This window comes from Carassius gibelio, chromosome B4 (assembly GCF_023724105.1).
Source record: "Carassius gibelio isolate Cgi1373 ecotype wild population from Czech Republic chromosome B4, carGib1.2-hapl.c, whole genome shotgun sequence".
In the NCBI taxonomy this organism is placed as follows: domain Eukaryota; kingdom Metazoa; phylum Chordata; class Actinopteri; order Cypriniformes; family Cyprinidae; genus Carassius; species Carassius gibelio.
This window is the reverse complement of record NC_068399.1, coordinates 17,550,138-17,570,891: the sequence shown is the minus strand read 5'-3', so window position 1 is coordinate 17,570,891 and position 20,754 is coordinate 17,550,138. Positions and strand designations below refer to the sequence as shown.

The 20,754-nt window shown below is 37.1% G+C and overlaps 2 protein-coding genes across 6 annotated transcripts; both read right to left on the bottom strand.

Annotated features, from left to right (window-relative positions):
- Window positions 1-278: 278 nt before the first annotated feature.
- Window positions 279-13,272, bottom strand: LOC127956186 (lamina-associated polypeptide 2, isoforms beta/gamma). Of its 5 annotated transcripts, none has more exons than XM_052553957.1 (15): window positions 12,985-13,272; window positions 6,525-6,642; window positions 5,917-6,066; window positions 5,694-5,836; window positions 4,222-4,314; window positions 3,954-4,022; window positions 3,731-3,868; window positions 3,316-3,384; window positions 3,097-3,231; window positions 2,900-2,992; window positions 2,708-2,767; window positions 2,416-2,631; window positions 2,202-2,327; window positions 1,850-1,953; window positions 279-1,102 (listed from the first exon to the last, which is right to left on the bottom strand). In XM_052553957.1, the coding sequence occupies exons 1-15, from the start codon at window positions 13,219-13,221 to the stop codon at window positions 736-738; spliced, it is 2,118 nt and encodes a 705-aa protein (XP_052409917.1). In that variant the 5' UTR covers window positions 13,222-13,272; the 3' UTR covers window positions 279-735. The 5 variants fall into 5 exon arrangements, with proteins under 5 accessions (XP_052409917.1, XP_052409916.1, XP_052409918.1 ...); XM_052553956.1 differs by having other exon boundaries at window positions 4,222-4,317; window positions 12,985-13,271; XM_052553958.1 differs by lacking the exon at window positions 4,222-4,314 and having other exon boundaries at window positions 12,985-13,271.
- Window positions 13,273-13,624: 352 nt separating this feature from the next.
- On the bottom strand, window positions 13,625-20,461 carry LOC127956185 (serine-threonine kinase receptor-associated protein-like). Its single transcript, XM_052553955.1, has 10 exons — window positions 20,248-20,461; window positions 19,964-20,090; window positions 19,693-19,828; window positions 19,517-19,598; window positions 16,387-16,459; window positions 16,182-16,281; window positions 15,942-16,079; window positions 15,679-15,815; window positions 15,405-15,554; window positions 13,625-14,322 (listed from the first exon to the last, which is right to left on the bottom strand). Exons 2-10 carry the CDS (start codon window positions 20,082-20,084, stop codon window positions 14,261-14,263), a joined length of 999 nt encoding a protein of 332 aa, XP_052409915.1. The 5' UTR covers window positions 20,085-20,090; window positions 20,248-20,461; the 3' UTR covers window positions 13,625-14,260.
- Window positions 20,462-20,754: the final 293 nt, after the last annotated feature.

Sequence of the window (20,754 nt, the reverse complement as noted above, 5' to 3'; positions counted from 1 at the left end):
ACGATGGCAGGGGTTTAACTCATTGTCCAGTTCTACTGTTACATTAGTATAAAGATCTTGCAGTTTATTAACCCAAATTCTTGTTTTAAAAAGAAATTTAAAATTGATGATTTAAAAAGAACACATTTTTCAAAACTGAGAAAAGAGTTTTCTAATTTTTTTGTTTTGTTTTTAAGAACTAGACAGTGTATATCTTCTTGCAAACTGTCAATTTGCAACTCCAAGATCCCGAATTAATAAGGGATTAAAATTATAAAAATAAAAAAATTTAAATGGCCTCACATTGCAAAACATTTTATTGAAAATATTTGTATTTCCACAACATACATAAATACTACAAGGGCATCAATGTTAAGATGGATACGGCACCTTTAAAGAGCTACATGTGAAAATAAATGCAAAAATAGTCACAAGTAGACTCTAAATGTAGTTTACAAACAAAGCAAGTGTATTTATCCGACTCCTTCAGCACTACAACTCAGACTCCCGTTCACAGACAGCATCAACATTATTCTGTAAAAGTAAGAAAAGTCACCATTTTAAAATTATAACCAGTTTTTTTTTCCCTCTAAACCGGTTCATTTGGAAGAGAAGATGAGCTGACATACATGATGCAAAAGCTCTGTATGAATCTATAACGATCTCAGGTAAAAGTCCACAGCTGTCGAGTCACCAGAGAGATGCACTGGCTGAGTGCGATAGAGAGGGCAAAGAGTGGGCCGATTCGCATCACATTCATTTGCTGGTGCTATCATCTGCTCCGCTCTGCCTGAAGAGTCCAACCTCACCGGTCTCCATGGCCTGGTAGACAAAGAACAGGAATCCAGCGACCACACTGAGCAGCAGAAGCTGCACCCACACTGGCAGGCTGCGCCACGCTCTGCTCTTCACAGCAGGGGGCGCCGGGGGCTTGGAGGCGGTCAGAGGGACAGCGGCCACACGTGGAACAGATCGGGTCTCTGTGTAGGATTGGGTCTCTGTGTAGGTGGAGGAGGAGCTGGTTTCTCTGAGCTCCTTAAGACGGAGACGGGATTCGTCCAGCCATGTGTCACCGACCAGGGGCCGGCCGGCTGCTCCTCTGATTGGTCGGCGACAGGTGGCACTAAAAATACATTTGAAGAATAAACTTGATTTAAGATGGATTCTCTGAAAAGTCGTCTTAATATTTTAGAAAATTTTGCTTCAAGGAAAATTTACCTTGTTTTCAAATACTTTAATAGAAACAAGAAATTTTATTTTATGTACGTAAAAAAAATAAAAATAATAATTAGTTCTGTTTATTTGCAATCTTTTGCTACTTATCTTTTATTGTACCTTATCTGTTGTTTGTGTGTGTGTGTGTGTGTATATATATTCTCATAACTCATTTTGTTCAGAATTATTTCATAAAAAAAAAAAAAACTCATGCCTACAATCACTTGAATAAGCATCTTTTATATGTTAATACTTATCATAAAGTCAGGTTGATAACTGTCTGAAAAGTTGTTAAGTTGTTATGTACCTAATGATATTCATGAGTTCAATTATATTTGTACAAATAATGATAACAATAATAGTAAAGAAAAATACAACTTTTTATCTTAAATACATTTAGCAAAATAATGATTGAGATAATTATTAATTGTACACTCACATATTCAAGGTTTAAGGAGAGCAAGTTTTTACTTTGTTTCACCATTTGATACTTTATAATCAAATGTATAGTACCTTAAAAATAGTATAGCTTTAGGGGGCCGTTTTAAACCAGGTTTTTCAAGACTTGGACACCCTTATCAGTGTTCGACCCTAAAACACAAGGCTCCGGTGTTTGATCAGTGTGAATGCTAGAAACCCATTTCCTCCTCCATACCTGATTCCAGTAGGGGTGCTGAGGTTTTCAGTGGGAAAGATCTCTTTAAGCACATCTCTCTCTACAGTCCTTGGGGTCTGATCAATAGCAGACACCTTTTCAACCTGTGCACAAAGACAGAGCAACAAAGATGTGAAAACTGGGGCAGGATAACACACCACCACAAGCGTTGTGATATTGAAAATCCATGTTGACAGCTTTCACTTCAAAACAAAAAGAAAGAAAGAAGTTACATAACACCACAGTCGTGCATAATCTAAGTGATTCTTGAATCCCAAGTTTGTGAATCCCACATTTCCTCATCACCTTTACACACCTTCGGAATCAAGCACCTTAAAACTCATGAAATTACCGTTGCAGACTTTGGCGTCTCAGTCTGGCTGCCACCAAGTCCTCGGACAGAAGTGATTTGGGAAAAGAAAGGGGTGATTTTGGACTGTCTAGTCTTGGACTCAGTCTTTGGTGAGCCAAAGCTCTCCTGATGAACCAACGATGGTCAATTACAATTGCATTGCAACCCATTACCGTGTCAAAAACAAATATCCAACAATAAATCAACTGCAAACCTGGGAAATGTCATACAAGACAGGTAGACTGTCCTCTGAAGCCGTATTGGATGCAGAATCCCTAAAAGAAACTGAGTGTGATGGGAAAACCTGTCTTTGGCCATCACAGGAAGGTGAAAGATGGCTCACCATGGCCATCAAGGGTTTGGAAGGTTTGGTTTGACTCAAATGAGACTTTGAAAGCTTCGATACAGTGACAGATTTGACATTCTGAGCCTTCAGAGAAGAAACAAAAGCTCATAAGCACCTAAAATGTATGTTAAAAACAGGTGTGGACTGCCTTGAGACATACCACAGGAGCACGGTTCGCAGATCTACAGCTCAGCATGTCCTGCATACCCTGGCCATCCACCTGAGACCATGAACATTTCAATTAAGATCCTTTATGTTGCACAAATATGCATTTTGAGGCCAAGTAGACAGTACAAAATGGGGATTTAGAGCTAAAAGCAATCACTAAAGATGGACACATGTATATCATCACCTCAACACAAGCAGTGTTAAGCAGGGAAACTAGCGGCTCTCGATTGGATGCTCTAACTGGAGGAGAAGTGATTTCAGCTGCATTCTCATCAAACTACAGAGAAGAGTGACACAAAAAAATACAATCAGCGACTCCATTAAACGTGACACTTTCATTCTCAAGTTGAAAGATATGGAAGATTTCTGTAAGGTTGGCACCTTGTCAATGGGAGTGGTGCTATGTAAACCAGATACGGTTGACTGGTAAGGAGAGATGTGATGTTTTGGTGATTCTGACCAGTCAGTCGCAGACGTAGAGGAGCGCTTTGAGGGTTTGGGATCCTTGGGTTCTGCCTTCAATATGACACCATTAGAAACACTGTTGTACTAGAACATGATGCGATTCATATTCATGTGTGAGGTTTCTTCTGGACCTACCAAGGTTTGTGCTTTCATCCTCACCAGAGAAATCGAAACCTCCTTCGCTAATGAGGGCTTAGAAAAATCCTATGAGACATGATTTCCAAACAAACAAATGAGACATGGCGTTCCAAAATCTATATGAATTTATCTTGTGTTGAAAACAAAAAGATCATATTTTAAAAGAAAGGTTGGTAACCAAATGATGGTAGCCATTGACTTCCATTGTATTTTTTTCCATACTATGCTTCCAGCAACTGTTTGGTTACCAATATTCTTCAATAATCTTTTGTGTTCAACAGAAGAATCATACACACAGGTTTGGAATAACTTGAGGGAGAGTAAATGATTACAAGCTCAGAACCTCAATGGTTTTATTTTTTCGTGTCAAACTGAAGCCTCGGACAAGTTTTTTTTTTAAGCAGAATGACACCTTATCAGTGACAGGAGCCTCATTCAAATCAGGCCGAAATGAGCGGACTGGTGCACTGCGTCGTCTCAGGGATTCAGTCTTGGATGACAGCTTTGACATCCTATCTGTGAGCAAGGGTCTGGGCTCTTTTCTTGCTGCCTTTAATATAAGGATAAAAGCATGTTCATGAGATCAGGATAATAATTTAGGCAGTTGGCACTATGCTAGTGTCATGGCCACCTACCACAGGTCCTGTTCTTCTCCTGTCTTGAGAAACAGAGCCGTATTCTGCAGATGAGAGCTCAGAGTTCTCCTGAAAACACCACACATGCATACAAACCTTGCTTACTATTGAGTAACAAGTATATTATAGCCTTGGCTCATTTGTGAAACAAATTTGAGCTCAACATAACCCGGTCCACCTGTGTGCAAACCCAAATGTGTTTATCTTTTCTCACCACACCCAGAAACCAGGTGATGCACATTAATATCATAACCACAGCTTATGTTACAGTGTCGTCGCTTGCAGGAACCATCTGATCCAGCCTGCGAGAAGATCTCTTCAACTTTCTCTTTATGTTCAAAACATCCTCCTCATCTTCATCCTCCTACACATTACACAACAAAAAGTCTAGAATTTTCCATGCATGAGTATGGAGCTTATCTGATATTGACATCAGGCATGACAACATTCAAATATAGAGCAGTCATGTGACAACCTGCAGTAGGTCAAATCTCTTCTACACAAGGTGGTGCCCTGGACAGATAATTCTGGGAAAATATGCAGGTGGGGACGTCACATAGGGTGATTAAAAATGGCAACTGTCTGTATTAGAGACAAAAAGAACTTGAATTTCTTTCGTTCTTTTTTTTTTTTTTAAAGATTAAAGGGTGACACAGGATACAACTATTGTACTGCCTTGAACAGCATGCCCAAACTTGAGCAGCTTTTATTTGAATCGAGATCCTCTGAATGGAAGAAGTCTTTGATGAGAGAATTCTCTTGGCCATGTTTACAAGTGACCTGAATAAGTCTACAAAGAGATGTAAAACTGAGTAAAGTCCCACAGGAATGGGAAAGCCAAGTGTGTCTGGAGGTAGCGAGGGAATAAGAAGATTAAAGTCTGGGCCGAGCTGAAGCTAAAGTGAAAAAGGGAAGGGATATGAGACCGTGGGAGTGCTAGCTGTAATTGACATCATGTAAACATCTTCAGTCTGCAGATTTTGCTTCACTTAACACATATGGGATATTAGACAAACGGCCTTAAAGTAACTGTGCTCACTTAAACTAACAGAAGCTGTAATTTGCCTGTTTGTCAATTTTAAAAGCAAACTCAATTGATTGACACTAATTGGCTTTCATTTATTTATGTGAATGTTGAACAAATACTGTGCAAAGTGACAGGAACTGGACTATCATGTTGTATATTAACAGTAGTGTATATCTACCACCTCGCTCCTGACATAGCTCAACCACTACTAGGGGCTGTTTACACGACAACGTTTTCAGCCAAAAATTGAAAAAATGTTTATGCAGTTTGCCTGTTCGTTTACACGACAATGGCTTTTTGGGGACCTATTGGCAAAGTGTGGATTTACTTTACCAATATTACAATCAACAGCGGAGACGCATCATATACAACATATAATAGTCACTTCCCTACTGGTACCGTTTACTAACAAGGTGACAGCGCCAACTACTGGTCTGGCATACAGAAGTGATTTGGCGGTTTTCGCAGCTCGTTTTGAAAACAATGTCATGTAAACAAGAAACGTAAAACTTTGAACTAAATCACTGTTTTTGACTACATCCTTGTGCCGTTGTGTCTAGTGCTACGTTTACACTACATTTCCTTTGTTGCAGGTAAATGGATTAAACCTTTTGATTTAACAGAGGCATTTTGGCAGATGTACAAAAGAAACAAACAAGGAAAAGGAAAAGCACAAGCAAGCACAATCCACAGGTTTCTTTCTTCCTCCTCACCCTGTGGTGCTGGCCACTGCGTGTTCTGCTAGTCACTGGTACTTTCCCTCTGCTCCTGATTGGTCGCTCCACAACTGGAATCGACTCGGCCTCTACTTCCGGTTCAGGTTCTGGCACAAACTCAGGGGCTGGAGCTACCGTTTCTGACAAACAATCAAAAGAGCATTTTTTGAACATGCATTTCTATAAGTATGTGCTTAAAAGGGATCTGTTTGTCCATTACCTTCCTCCTTGTCACTGTACTGGTCTGAGTCTACGATGCCATTCTGTCTGCCGTCTGTCTGAGATGTCTCTGAGGGAGGGGCTACAGTCTCTGGAGGACCTTGATCCAACAGTTTCTGAAGCCTCTTCTCGTAGACCTTCCGAGTGGATGCTGATGTGATGAAGACATTAAAGTCAGTAAAATTCATCACGACAATATCTCTGAAATATATTGTTTGATATATAGCTTTGGCATCATCAGAGGGTTCCGTTCTATTCATAACAAGCAGTTATCTTGTGTCTGAAGATCTTTCCAACATCCATTTAAGGATATGATGACTATTCAGGCCAGAGTTGGATAAACACGCAAAGCTGCATGCTTGGCTAAACTGCTGATTTACTGATAGCCTTGCACAATACCACTGGATTATTCCAGAAGCGAAAAAATGTTGGGTGGTTGTTTCGCAATGTGACATTTTGTGTGTATATTTCATGTTATATTTCATGAGGGGTATTTCAAAAGGTGCGGTTCACACAGCATTTGACTTTTTGGTGGCCCGCTGTTGAAACGTTACGATATCTGCAAACATTTACACTTCATGTTGAGTTTGGATCTCAAAAACGGCTCACCAACAATGGGTCCAGCATTCAGGCCATACTTTAGTAAAAGGTCCTTCAAAGCCTCGTTGCTCAAATCAATGACATCAACATCCTCTGGACGGACTTTATCAGTTTTCCTGGTGGCTTTCTGTGGAGAAAAGTCACATTATCTTTAATAAAAGTCAATATAGTGGTTTAGTATTCACATGCACTTTGCTAAGCTTTAGCACTGAATGTGAAAATGACGAAAGCAAAACATGCCCGATAGGCTCCGGATTACACACTGGAACAGGAAACAAGAGAATAACAGTGCCCTGCCTGCTCCGAACACCAAGCTAGTTTTCAAAGGAAACAAACAAGTACATTCTTTACATCCCCTCAGCCCTATATACACACTATTACCTACATGAAAAACCAGCTGGGTGGAGTTTAAAAACAAGCCCTATGAAGAAAACATGTGCCTAGCATGTAAATGCAGGAGCAAATATTTATTTGGATAAACCTATGAAGTTAAATTAGGTGAAATGAAAAATCAATAATGCTTATGCAAAATATGCGAAATAGCGGCATTAGGGACTGAAGGCATTGAGAAGAGACTTTTGTAGTGGGACGTAGCACGAACAATACAAATCCAGTAACATTCCATGGAGTCAAGCCTTGCTCCATAAACAACCATGTGACCAAGGAGAAATGGTGAAAACCGTGAAGGAGAGGAAGAGAGAATGTGTTATGAGGGGCAGGAGGAGATTGTGAAGGCGCATGAGCTTCACTTAGGGGCCTTCACGGGGGCTGATCATAATCACAGCATTCCAGCAGGACGGAGGGAAAAGAGCCTTTCCTTATTCCACAGGCAACTCCCTCATGCCTATAAAGTTTCTGCTAATGTCAGACTCGGGGTCTTGCAGGTAAATTGAATTTGAATTATGAAAAAAAAAAAAAAAAAAAAACCTGACTATTGTAATACATAACCTGGATACAAATACTAATAGTACATCAATAATGTTTACACATTGAGAACGTATTTAACTTTCAATATTCGTGATGCACTGAAATGGATGGTTTCATTCTCAAATGACAAAATTAAAACATTCTTTGTAAACCGCCTCTCTCCATCTATCTTCCTATACACACTTATTTCACTACTGTTGCTTAATTTTGGTCCCTACCACCACTATCCAAAATAAAAGTGAGCATCTGGTTCAGCAGAAGTCAACTCTCTGGAAATTTGCAATAATGAGGCATGATGTTGTTGCTTACTCACAATAGATTCAATTGTGGCTTTTGCATAACAGTTTTATTGGAACACAGAAAAGCGCAATTTGGTCAAAACACTTAATATAAGTTTGAAGATGAGATCAGACAACTAAATGGTCCACAATTCATGCAACTTACAAAAAATAAGAGTGAAGTATACTAGGGCTATCAAAAATAAAAAAATAAAAAAATAATTGATTTTCAAATATTAGTCAAATTTAAAATAAATCCACACAATTTTAGGGGTGCATTAAGGAGGCTGCCTTATAAGCCCGGGGTATACTTCACATTCAGTGTTCCATTCCACCTCACGTACATCCGCGTCTGCACAGCTTTCAAAAGGTGTCTGCACGGTTTCAAAAAAATTGCCTGCAAGCGGATGACGAAAAATGAAATGATGCAGAAGTCTGAAGTATATTTGACCTTTATCAGTGGCGCACGAGATGCAATGACGATGTAAGTTGCATTATAATGTTTTTGTTAGCCCATGTTTTGTTTGTTTAGGCAATTTTATTCATTCTAATTGGATTATAAACATTGTTTGTTTGTTTTATCCAGTCATGTTTTCTTATGCTTTGAATAAACGTGCATTAGCAATATTTTGCTCTGTGCCCTCTTGTGGCCTTAGGAGAGAAGCCAAAAGCTTTTTTCTACCCTAACTGAAATTATGCATTTTAAATTTTAATATAATTCGAATTTTAATATCAGTAATATCAATATTTGTATATTAAATTAATATATTTAATATCATGTTTAATATCAAATCATATATCAGCTATAATACAGCTATTTTGACAGCCCTAAAGTATACTATGGTTGTCAATAGGATTGTGACAGTGGTTAATCAACGTGTGACAACGTTGGTAATACCGGTATCACAGTGGGCGTACATCCTTTTCCTTCGCTTTTAAATAGCTTGTAAAAGCGGCGTGCACATTTTACTTTTGCTTTCCAATAGCGCCAATTCGGCGTAAAGCAATTATTAGTTTTTATGTTTGTTAGAATTTTTCCTCTTTTCCAGGATTTCCTTAGTTTTTAAATAAAATTCATTAATTTTTTTATTCATCAAATAAAAAAAAGAAAATAGGTAAATGATTCAAATGAACAAACTAGGTAATTATACCATTTCAAGCATTTTACCTGCATTATGTTTTCTGTAAAAAAAAAAAAAAAAAAAAAAAAAAGGCAACATGGTCATATTAGCAGATAATATTGGCAAGATGATACATCAGTTGGGCTCTACTATTTAAACTTTGCTTAACACCGGTCTCACAGTCAACACCATCAATCAAGGCAAGCCTACTTGTCAATGTAAACATGCAAAAGATGGGTCACATCACTCCAGAAATTACTATATGAGAGACAGATCTTCAAAGAGGAATGCAAACACACACACACACACACTTGGCAGCTGAAGCAGAAATTCCTCAAGAAAGTATTTCCTCAATAAAGGGACCAAACCCAATATGAAAACAGCCTTGTGCTGCTCACATTATCTTACAATTCCTAGACCTCAAACTTCCCATTCAATCATTTAAGTCAACGGTTTTCCCAATGGGGTCCGTCCGTTGACCCCCAGGGGGTCACAACAGAGTGCTAGGGGATTGATGGAAAAAAAATCTATGGAAAAGTGCTTGAACATGAATAAATAAATAATATAAAATAAAATGTGATTAAACTAAAAAAGTTGGTTATGAATCAGGCATGTGATCAGCTAGAGACAAAAAATAAGGAAAACCTTAGCACGCCCCAAGCACTCACATTAAAAGATATTTTATTGTAAAAATACATACAGTCCTGTAAAAAAATAAAAAGCAGCATTTAATAATAATGACAACAATACAATATATTATAATAATGTACTATAATACATTATAGTAAAGTATATAGAATTGTTATTAAAGTACCTGCATAAAATTGAAACATTACACCTATTAATGATAAAAAAAAAAAAACTTCTTCTGCTCATCAAGGCTGAATTTATTTGATCAAAAAGAAAAAATAATAATAATAATAATAATAATATTGTGAAATATTAGGCAAGGCAAGGCATTTCTTTAGCATTACTCCAGTTTTCAATGTCACGTGATCTTTTGGAATTCATTACAATTTATTTGATTCTCAAGAAACATTTCTGATTATTATCAATGTTGAAAACAATTTTGCAAATATATTAATTCAATTTGTTAATGCATTTATTAGATATAAATCATTTTAAATATCTTCACTCACTTTGGGGCTTCATGCACAATCAATAAAATTACAAAATTTCTCTTTTTATTTTTTTAATCTTATTCAAATGTTTGGGTGGTATCATTGTTTCCACAAAAATATTTAGCAGCAAAACTGTTTTCAACATTGATAATAATCAGAAACGTTTCTTGGTGCATCAAATCAGCATATTAGAATGATTTCTGAAGGATTGTGTGACTTTTGTAAACAACAACATATTTATAAGAATTGTAATGATGAATGTGGCGTTCCCAAATGCATATAAAATAAAGCAGCTCAAACCAAGCATACAGGTGCTGGTCGAATAATTAGAATATTATCAAAAAGTTGATTTATTTCACTAATTCCGTTCAAAAATTGAAACTTGTATATTATATTCATTCATTACACACGGAGCGATATATTTCAAAAGTTTATTTCTTTTAATTTTGATGATTATTACTGACCACTAAGGAAAATCCCCAAAATACATACTTTAAAACATACTGATAAGCTAACGTTAAAAATACTGTATTTAAAACTGCTAGATCATATATAGTTGAACGCAACCGTCATATCAGGCGTACTGTGAAAAATTGGCGGCATTTGCGTATGGAAGTTATCAGTCTAAATGTTCTGCAAAATCAGTCAATGGTGAAAATAAATAGTAAATTTAATTTAAAGTCAAACAGTTTAACACTATATTTAACGTGTTCGTTTATGTCCAATATTAAAGTATTGAAAACAGGTAAGTTCATATATTTGGAGTAAAGTTGAATTGAACTATTTTTTTTTATATTTATTTAAAATATTTATTCTACCATTTTCATTTGTTTTCATAACATTTACAAAAAAGAAATCAATACGAATGTATATATTTTCTCGCCATCTAATTTGTTTATTCATTCATTATATATTTACCTAAGATTTGATCAGTACATCCAATAAAATGTTTTTTTTGTCTTTCTAATAATTTTAATGTTTATTTTCTGTTATTTATTAATGCTTTTTATTTATTTACTCATGTTATCGGCTTTATTAATTATATATTACATGTAATTAACATTTAATCACTATATTTTATATTACTTATTTATTTATATATTCTAACATTTAGATGCAAGATTTATTTTGACAGTGCTGAAAGCAGCAGTGCCTGAGCACAGGGCTCATATTCTTCCTCTTGTTTACTTTCATTGTTTTAAAATGGCTTTTAATTTTAAAATAGCGATTTCAAATTATGCTGCGCTTTATGCATTTGCCCTGTGTCATATTAATGTCATTTTCACTGAAAAATGTGATTCCTAATGCACACAAACTTCCTAGAATTTGAAATCCTAGAATACAGTGCCCTGCGGGGTTACGGTGTTCACTTCCTTTTTAATTATATTTTTATTAAATGTTTATTTGTGAAAAATACTTTTGTCATTTAAAGTATATATATTTTACACATTTATTTTTTAATACATGGTCACGAACACTTCCTAAATATACTTTTAGGCGAAACCCCACCCAAGCTGCCCGCAAATGCACCTGCCTATAAATCGGCCTAATTCGCAGTACAATAGGAAGATGCAGATTTAATAAAAAAAAAAAAAAAAAAAAAGCCAAAATTTGCCCCGATTAATCAATTGGTTGTCGTCTAAGGCTGAATAACCAAAACTAACTGGTAAACTTAAAACATAACTTAAGCACACTGTGCTTATTCAAATTCAGACAGGCCGTATTATAGATTGGAACAGCTCTGGGAATTAAAAAGGAGTAACAAATATTTAGAAACGTGAAAAACACTCCCCTCCCTCTCTAAGAACAGGTGTTTCATAAATTCAGCATATTTTACGAAATGCCAAGGAGTAGCAACATCAGTTTAGATGCATAGCAAAACAAATCAAAGCTTTTTGAATTACTATGGTATGCTAGGTAAACATTTCCACACTATGGATGGATCTTCCCTCATGCATTCATAATAAAGCTGGGGCTTTTACGTTTCCTGTGACTTGAATGGACACGTCTAAAACAGATGTAAAACGGGGATTACACAAAGCAGTTTAAGATCTCCGACACGTTAGAATCTCTGCAAGTGACGCATTTATGATTTTAAACACTTGATTGAAACTCAAAGCAATGAATCAGACCGACGCATTTACGCGGGAAATCGTCGCACGTCAACGGGATGTAGCGTTCGAATCGGTTCTTTCGAACAGTTCGCTTCAAAACCCTGTTCCAGAAATGATTCTTTCAAGGCACCGCGTGTAATGTGATACCTGAAATTTCTGCAAGAAATAATATTACAGTAAGCGTTCAAATAAAGCAATACATACATTTTGCGGTTCAGACTTCATTTTTGATTAATTATACGTGTTTTGATTACATTTTCAGGGATTTTATTGTAGTTCCAAGAGACCACGTTAGGGTACTTATAAGTTAGCTGTGATTCAGCTCTTAAGTCGTCATTTAAAACCTAAATATAATGCAAGTGATTCAAATGGTAAAAGGATTCTCAATCTTTGGCTAAATGTAGCCATTACTGCAGGTTTTAATCTAATGCAACTAATTAAAATCAACTAACTTAACGTTATTATGTCGAGAGTGTGCTAAAAGTAATACAAATATTTTAAATACGACACCTTTGCAACACTTCTTCAATTCTCTTTTCGTGAACGAATCGTACAGACCTGTTTGGTAATCTAACTCCGTTGATTCACTGAAATGATCCAACTCAAATATAACGATGGATTCGTTCACGAACCGGACACCATTATAAAAGTTGGCCATGCCGGTTTGTTTTCAGTTGTGAGGCATGCACATGGGCAAACCCGGACATTTATTTACTCCGATAATCATAACCTCTTAATTTTACTCGAACAAGCACGCCTTTAGAACATGCACGACTTCATACAACAGATAACGTTAAAAATTCGAATCTGCGAAATGCATCAACTCAAGCTGATTCGTTTTACATGCAAATCAAATACAAGTCAAAAATAAAAAGCATTTCCAAACCAGGGAAGCTCAAGTAACCCACCCTGCCAGAGCGGCTACTGTTGGAGAGCACGGGGGCTGGAGGGAGATCCTCGTCGCTGGAGAAGACATCTGGAGAGCCACTGCTCTTTTTATTCTGCGCGGTCAGATTCTTCAAGTACAGCTGTACGTATACGTCCTTCTTCTGTTCGCCGTTCGGCAGAGCCACATTATGGGCCAGCAGTGCACTTTTGAGCTTATCTTTAGTGAGCACAGACGGGTCCTTCAGAAATTCCGACATGTCTGTTGGCTTGAGCAAGACTCTATCGCTGGCTGACTGACTTCTTTTATGGGATCAGTGACCAACTTAGGAGAGACACTCCTATTGGACGCGCTCCGCAGAAAGAAGCGCTCTGATTGGATGTTAGACTATTTAAAATCACTGGCGATAAAAATACGTCTTGAACCACTTGTTTATAAGAGATTGACTTACCAAATTCCAAAAATTCCTTTGAATGTAAAATAAATATTGCGGTAGAAAAAAATAAATAACGAGGATGAAAAATAATTTTAAAATTAGATTAGAAATAAAAGGCAACTACTGGTGGACTAATAAGTAATTCAAGTGCAGAATACCACAGTATTAAGTTATTTGGTAAGCCTTATATTTTGTGATGAATAAAAACACAAAGAAAAACATTAAATTTGATAAAGGCATGTCATAATTTTATTGGCCAAATGATACAACATATGTTGCAACCAAAGACAACATTTTTTTAAGAACTTAAGTCACGTTTAAGCTTTACGCGTTTACGTATTTCCTAGGCTGTTGTGGAAAACATTGACACTGAATTCACACTACCATTGATAAACTTTTGAATAACACGTTCCTCAGGAGCACTTGCGCTGAGAGATGTTGTCAAACTGAAGATTGAGCTCTTGCATTAACAAACAAAATGTACTGAAAGCACATGTTGTGACACCAAAACAAAAAAACAAAACAAAAACAATCTTAACCAGTGATCACAGTGCTGCAGAAACAGACCGCTTATGAAAGAGCTGACTGGTGTATCATGTGTATCAAAGAAAGAGCAGGCAGCTGGAGGATTAGCATTTGAACTAGCACTCTCAGCTCTACCGCCGTCTCCTGATGCTCTTTTCCACAGTGTGTACATGCGTATTGGTTTGTCTCCACGCTCGGCAGTGCGGTCCGTCTCATGTGAAGAAGGGTGGTGGCACAGCACTTTGCTGGGGTGTGGTTTCCTTGACCCATCCTGTCCCCTGACCTCTCCCGTGATGTCTACTCCTTCGCCTCATGGTCTTCCTCTTTCTCGCCCAACTCAGGCCTTGATCTCAGCTGGAGGGCAGTACAGCGCTTCAGAGTTCTCTGATGACAGCTCCTCTGAAAGGGACAGAGAGATTTTAGTGTAGGGTACAGAATCTGATACATAAAGCCACATATAAAGCCTTTTCCTGACCTGGCACTTTCAAATTGAAAATCACTGATAAAATAACTGATATAAAATTGAATTATTGATGAGCAGGCAAGGCAGGATCATGCCATATATTGTAGGTATGACAGCAGAGTGGAAAGAGCATTTCTTCTTGCAAATGAGAAGCAAAACAAGCCACTTATCAGCTAATCGCTAAAGTAAAAGGCAGGGACATCTGTCATAAGCCTTTCAAAATCTAACAGCAGTGCTGGAATTCTGCTGGACTTAGTGCTTTTATGGCATTGTTATATTTGCCACCCAGCTTGGTTAAATTAAACCAAGCTTTTGGTTAATTAATAGAAGCATATTAGACTGATAAATGTCTACATCTTTTTGAATCATGCATATATATATATATATATATATATATATATATATGATTAAAAATTATGATTGACTCAATCTTGTGATTATAAATCATGGCTAAATAATAAAAAAAAATATGATTTTATTTAATGATATTAAGAAGAACTATTTTTATTAAGTAAAACAATAAAAAATAATTAACTTTACAATTGTAACATTTAACTGTAAAATAAAAGATAAATATATTACTACTATTACTACTACTAAAAGTTGTTGTTTTTGTAAAATTTCAATGCTTATATTTATGACGGTCTTAATTTATTCATTTTGATATGTTAAACCACCAAACTTTTACTGCCGAGAGCCCTTAAAACTTCTATGTTGTTCACAATGGTGAGTTTACATGTGCTTCAAGTTCTCATTACAAGTTTGGAAAGACGGTTGGAGCATTGTGTGTTTCATACATGTTTTAAGCAACCCAAGCTCAGAGTAGCCTTAACTGCAAACTGAGCTGCTCAAAGACAACTGAAGACACTGGATCATGAGCTGTTTGCATGTAAAAGAATGCAGTGGCATGCATATATTTAATTCAATTGCAATAAGAAATATCGCAATTTTGGTTTCAAGTCTACCACTTGTGCAGCCCTATATGCTAACTGTCTTGACAATATCTATGTAAACTCACCAGGCAGGACACATTTCCACAGGCCGTATGTTTTCCCTACAGCTGTCTGCCACAGACGTAGAGTGCCGTCCTCTGAGCCACTTGCATACAGCTCTCCATCAGGGCTAAACCGCACACAGTGTACGGGCCCAAAGTGACCCTTATATGACTCTGAAAGAGAGACAAACTTAATGTCAAGCATGAACAATAAGTTTATGCTTACAAGCCAATCTATAAGCAGCTTTGTTTTTTGATATTGTAGTTAATTACATGAACTAAGCGACTATATTCCTACCCAATTCCTCTTTGGTGGTGTAGTCATATTTGTAAAGTTTGAAGTCGTCTCCTCCAGCCACAAAGAAGTCTTTCTCAGGATGCAGTGAGGCAGAGTGAATAGATGCAGGGGCATCCACAGACTTTATCAAATCCAAACTAAAAAAAAAAAATTAAAAGAGAACATTTGACAGTAATTCAGCTGTCAATAAATTTTAAGATGATGTTTTTGTCTGATTTAGTCTGCAAGGTAAAATTTGAATGATATGACAGCATGTCATCTACCTTTGGGCATTGTGGAAAGCAACGGTTTTTCCATATGTGATGACAAGGATCTCCCCATCAGGAATATACTCCATGCTGCTGACAGAAGCATCAAACGACAGAGTCTTCACTGCCTCCTTTGTGTTCTTGTCCCAAAGTCTACACATGAAAGACAAAAACTCAGAATCAGACACAAATATTTATAAAAATTCAAACCAAAAAAATTAAAAGACTTTCTCTGTTGCCATTCTGGACACTCACCTGATAGTTTTGTCATCAGCAGCTGAGAGAATCTGTTGGTCATTGTTACACCACAGAGCTTTCTTTATAGCCGAGGTGTGGCCTGCAATCTCCTGGGGTTCTGGATTACAAATGCCATTTAGCCTTCCATGTCATTTTATCTAAGAAGCGGTCTAGGAATTGGCTTTTGGAAATCAACACAAACCCAAAAAGACACTTTACATACCTGCTTCTGGTTTGCTGAGATCATAGATGCGCAGCACTTTATCATTTCCTCCAGTCAGGAGATAGTTACTGTCCTGTTGATACAACATAAGATGGTAAAAAACTTCCGTTTAACAAAGTAATTCAACTCAATTAACAGTGTCCAGAAGCTTGAAATGAATTGACATTACTGAAAAGACATCATTGCTGCTGGTATTTGCATATAAAGTTTGGATTATAGAAATCCAAATGTAAATTTTTTACATTGTTCAACCTTAGATCTCAACATTTGTGTTTCTGAAATGACTTGAAAGGGCAATGTTCTCGTTATGTACAGTGCTTCATCCCCCCCCCCCACATTTTGTGTTAAAGTCTTATTCCAAAATGGACTAATTTCATTATTTTCCTCAAAATTCAAATAAGTATTTGGAAAGGCACGAAAAATGAATAATGTGTTCTACAGAGCCACTAAAGCATCATGGTTAGCCACTTTCTTGCAGTTGCCTTCTACATAACAGTAGATACAATTTCACCACAGAAACAGAGAGAGGTAATGAGAGATGACTGATAGGACGATGGCAAATTATTTGCACACCCTGAGCATCACTGACAAACATCTAATCTTGTGAAATGTGTGGTAAATACTGCTGCTCTGTAGTAAAGTAGGCTGTGTGAGAACACGAATCTCAAAAGTGAAAGTAAAAAGAAAAAGTGCATAAGTGATCTCAATGTACTCCTTAATAATAATCCCTGATGCCTGTCATTTATATACAGGATAATTACCCAACTATATAATTGTGTAAGAAAGCTTTTTTCTTGTATCTCTCATATTAATTCTCTCGTATTAATTCTTAGGGGTGCTGTAGTACACATCATTACCTTTCGGGAACATCCCTAATACAATACCCCACAATGACAATGCGAAAGAAGTTAGTTTAAAATCTTTGCAAATGTATTTTTTTTTTTTTTTTTTTTACCACATGTACATAAGTATTCACAGCATTTGCTATGACACTCAAAATTGAGCTCAGGTGCATCCTGTTTTTCTACTGATCATCCTTGAGATGTTTCTAAAACTTGATTGGAGTCCAGCTGTGGTAAATTCAGTTGATTGGACATGATTGGTTGAAAAGGCACACACCTGTGTCTATATAAGGTCCCACAGTAAGGCGCATATCAGAGGACAAACCAAGCCATGAAGTTCAAGGAATTGTCTGTAGACCACAAAGACACGATTGTATTAAGACACAGATCTGGGGAAGGGTACGGAAAGATCTCTGCAGGATTGAAGGTTCACAGAAGCATATAGTCTCTGTTACCCTTAATGGAAGAAGTTTGAAATAACCAGGACACTTCCTAGAGCTGGCCTCCTGGCAAAACAGAGCAATTGATGGAGAAGAGCTTTGGTTAGTGTGGTGACCAAGAACTTGATGTTTACTCTCCATGATCATATGTGGAGATGGGAGAAATCTACAGAAAGACAAACATTACTGTGACACTCCACCGATCTGTGCTTTATGGCCAGACTCAATCCTCTCCTCAGTGAGGACACAGAAAAAAAGCACTTGGAAATTGCAGTAATGTATCTAAAGGACCCTCAGACTCAGAGGAACAAAATTATCTGGTCTGATAAACCTCAATTCTAAGAATCATGTTTGAAGGAAACCAGTCACTGCTCATCACCTGTGGAGTACCATCCCAAAAGTAAAGTGTGCAGGTAGCAGCCTCATGCGGTGGGGCTGTTATTCAGCGGCAGGGACTGAAGGACTCATCAGAGTAGAGGAAAAGCTCAATGCGCCAAAATATTGAGATGGCCTTAATGAAAACCCAGTCCTGAGCATTCAGAACCTCAGACTGGGTTGAAGATTCACCTTCCAACATGACACTCGTCCCGCTTCCACTGTCACTTTTGGTAATTGATCATGCTTCCTCGGGGTCAATGGCATGGGTTTTTTGCTGGATGAAAACCTTGGGCCAAAGCGGGCCAGCTTGGGCTAGAGGAGTGAGTCTAGCAAAACATAGATGCTTTTGGATAAAAATATTTAACAAAGCATGCAAACAAACGGCCGCTCTTATCATATATGTTTTGTGATTGCACTAGTTCCAGTGACTTAAATTTTATTAGTTTTCTGATAACTTCTCTTTGTTGGTGAAATGATGGGGTTTCATAACATTGTTCCTGAGAAGCATGTAAAGGGTGGGTTTTAGTGAAGCAGTGATATTTTTGCCTCGGTGGTACAGCTCCAAGGCTATTAGCCCCGCCACCACCATTTAAAGCACTGGCCCGACACTGGAAAAATGGCTAAAGACCATTAATCACACAGGCTTCTAGACAACTCTGTGAATGTCCTTGAGTGGGCCAGCCAGAGCCTGGGATTAAACCTAATCAAATATTTAAAACTAAAAAAAAATGTATCTATCTGCCCCCCCCCATCCAACCTGACATAGCTTGAGAGGTGAAGAGCTGAGGAGAAAAATGTCAGATAATTGCCAAATTATGATTATAAAAGCTTCAAATCATGCCCAAAAATATTTGAGGTTGTAATTGGTGTCAAAGATGCTTCAACAAAGTATTGAAAAAGGCTTTGGATACTTATGTACATGTGATTTTTTTTTCTTTCAAATAAATGTCAAACAAACTACTTTCACATTGTCATTATGGGTATTGTTTATCGAATTTTGAGGAAAATAATTTAACCCATTTTGGAATAAGGCTGTAAAAACAAAATGTAGAAAAATTGAGGAGCTGTGAATACTTTCCTGATGCACTGTAATTCTAGTGTACGTAAAATATTTAATGAAAGAAGTAAACTAATAAGTATATATTTAAAAATGAAGTATTTCACTCATAGAAGAAATTGAAGTACACTTCTGTTTCTAAATTTTGGAGTCTGATTTTTTTTCCTGTTTTTAAATGTTCAGCCTGCATTTACTTAATTACAAATACAGTAAAAATCCCAATTTCATGAAAAATTACAATAAAAATAACTATTCTATTTGAATTTATTATTAACATTGAAAATAACTTTTCTATCTTAATGTATCTTTAAATGTAATCTACTCTTGATAATTCCTCATTATCACACAATCCTTTAAAAATCATTCTAGTACAGCTATCTTGTAAACATCTGGCTCTCCGCATCAAGTATTACCTCTGTGAAGTTCACAGATTTCACAATGTGCTTGTGCGCCAGGGTCAGGACCTCATCTCCAGTGACAGCGTCCCATACCTTTCTGTCATATTAAAACAAATAAATAAAAAAAAGTAATATAACATTTCACCAATATTATTTCACCCATTTCATTTTTAGTTGCTGCTTGTTCTTACGCTGTAAAATCTGCTGCGGCTGTAGCTGCTTTTGTAGCTTCTTTATTCAAGGTGGCACCCCAGACAGCACCCTTGTGACCCAAGAACGTCCCAATCCAGTCCCCTGTGTCTCCCTGGCGCAACATAGGTTTGCCATCTGCAATTTTGGATTACCGAAACAAAGATTCAGATTGATTTTACACTCAATTAACCCATAAACAATCACTTACTGCAATTATCACTCCTTTTTCAAATTTAATGGGTTGGTTTTAAGATTCAAAATCACACCAACCTTTACAAGCGCTAATGAGGAAATATCCATAAGGAGTTATTCCACTGAACGCCAGATCCACAACAGGTCTGGTGTGACCAGAGCAGGTGAGAGGAGTCTGTCTCATAGCCATACTCACCATGGAGGCCTAGAATAATGACAGGATACACTTATGGACTATATCTCAGACACAGCTAAACGTGTATTAATAATCAAGATCATGTCTACAAACAAGGTATTCTACACATGACAGAACAGATGTGCTGGCTAACACAAGCTTGGCTAGTCAGGAAATCAGTCATTACCTTACAAAAACAGCAAACCAACGACACACACCAGTACTTTGTGGACAGATTACGTGTCGGGGAGGATTGTGGAGCTCAGAGCTGCACTCCCAGCTACAGTGCTGTGCCACCAACTACACGAGGTGTGTTTGTGTGAGTGTGTGTAAGCTAAACTCGAGCCCTCGCTAACGCTATAGTCAGGAACATAATGGAAGCACTAGTGTGCCATCATTTCCGGCCCACGGCGCCACGGAATTGGTCAGAATCGTGTCACGTGGAGCACAGATAGTCCTTGTTCTAAAGATGCGATGAACATGATGTGATGTAAAATGTTTGAAGTTAATTCTGTAATATAAAAAAAAGAAGAAAATCCTATAAGAAAAGCTTATAACCGTGTATACGAGAACATATGTTCAGATACGAACTCAAAATGACGAGATCGTTAGCATTATGAGGCTGTACTGCATTATAAATATAAAGTGTATCCATATTATTACATATTTATATAATAATGACGAGTATGATCAA

Coding starts and splice junctions, on each gene's coding strand:
- LOC127956185 (XM_052553955.1), bottom strand. CDS start 20,084: ATGGTGAGTATGGCTATGAGACAGACTCCTCTCACCTGCTCTGGTCAC. Junction 16,460..19,516: donor AATCTGTGAACTTCACAGAG/GTAATACTTGAT, acceptor TTGTATCAACAG/GACAGTAACTATCTCCTGAC. Junction 15,816..15,941: donor GCTTTCCACAATGCCCAAAG/GTAGATGACATG, acceptor TTTTTTTTTTAG/TTTGGATTTGATAAAGTCTG.
- LOC127956186 (XM_052553956.1), bottom strand. CDS start 13,221: ATGTCGGAATTTCTGAAGGACCCGTCTGTGCTCACTAAAGATAAGCTC. Junction 6,067..6,524: donor GAATGCTGGACCCATTGTTG/GTGAGCCGTTTT, acceptor TCATCACATCAG/CATCCACTCGGAAGGTCTAC. Junction 1,103..1,849: donor AGCACCCCTACTGGAATCAG/GTATGGAGGAGG, acceptor ATGTATTTTTAG/TGCCACCTGTCGCCGACCAA.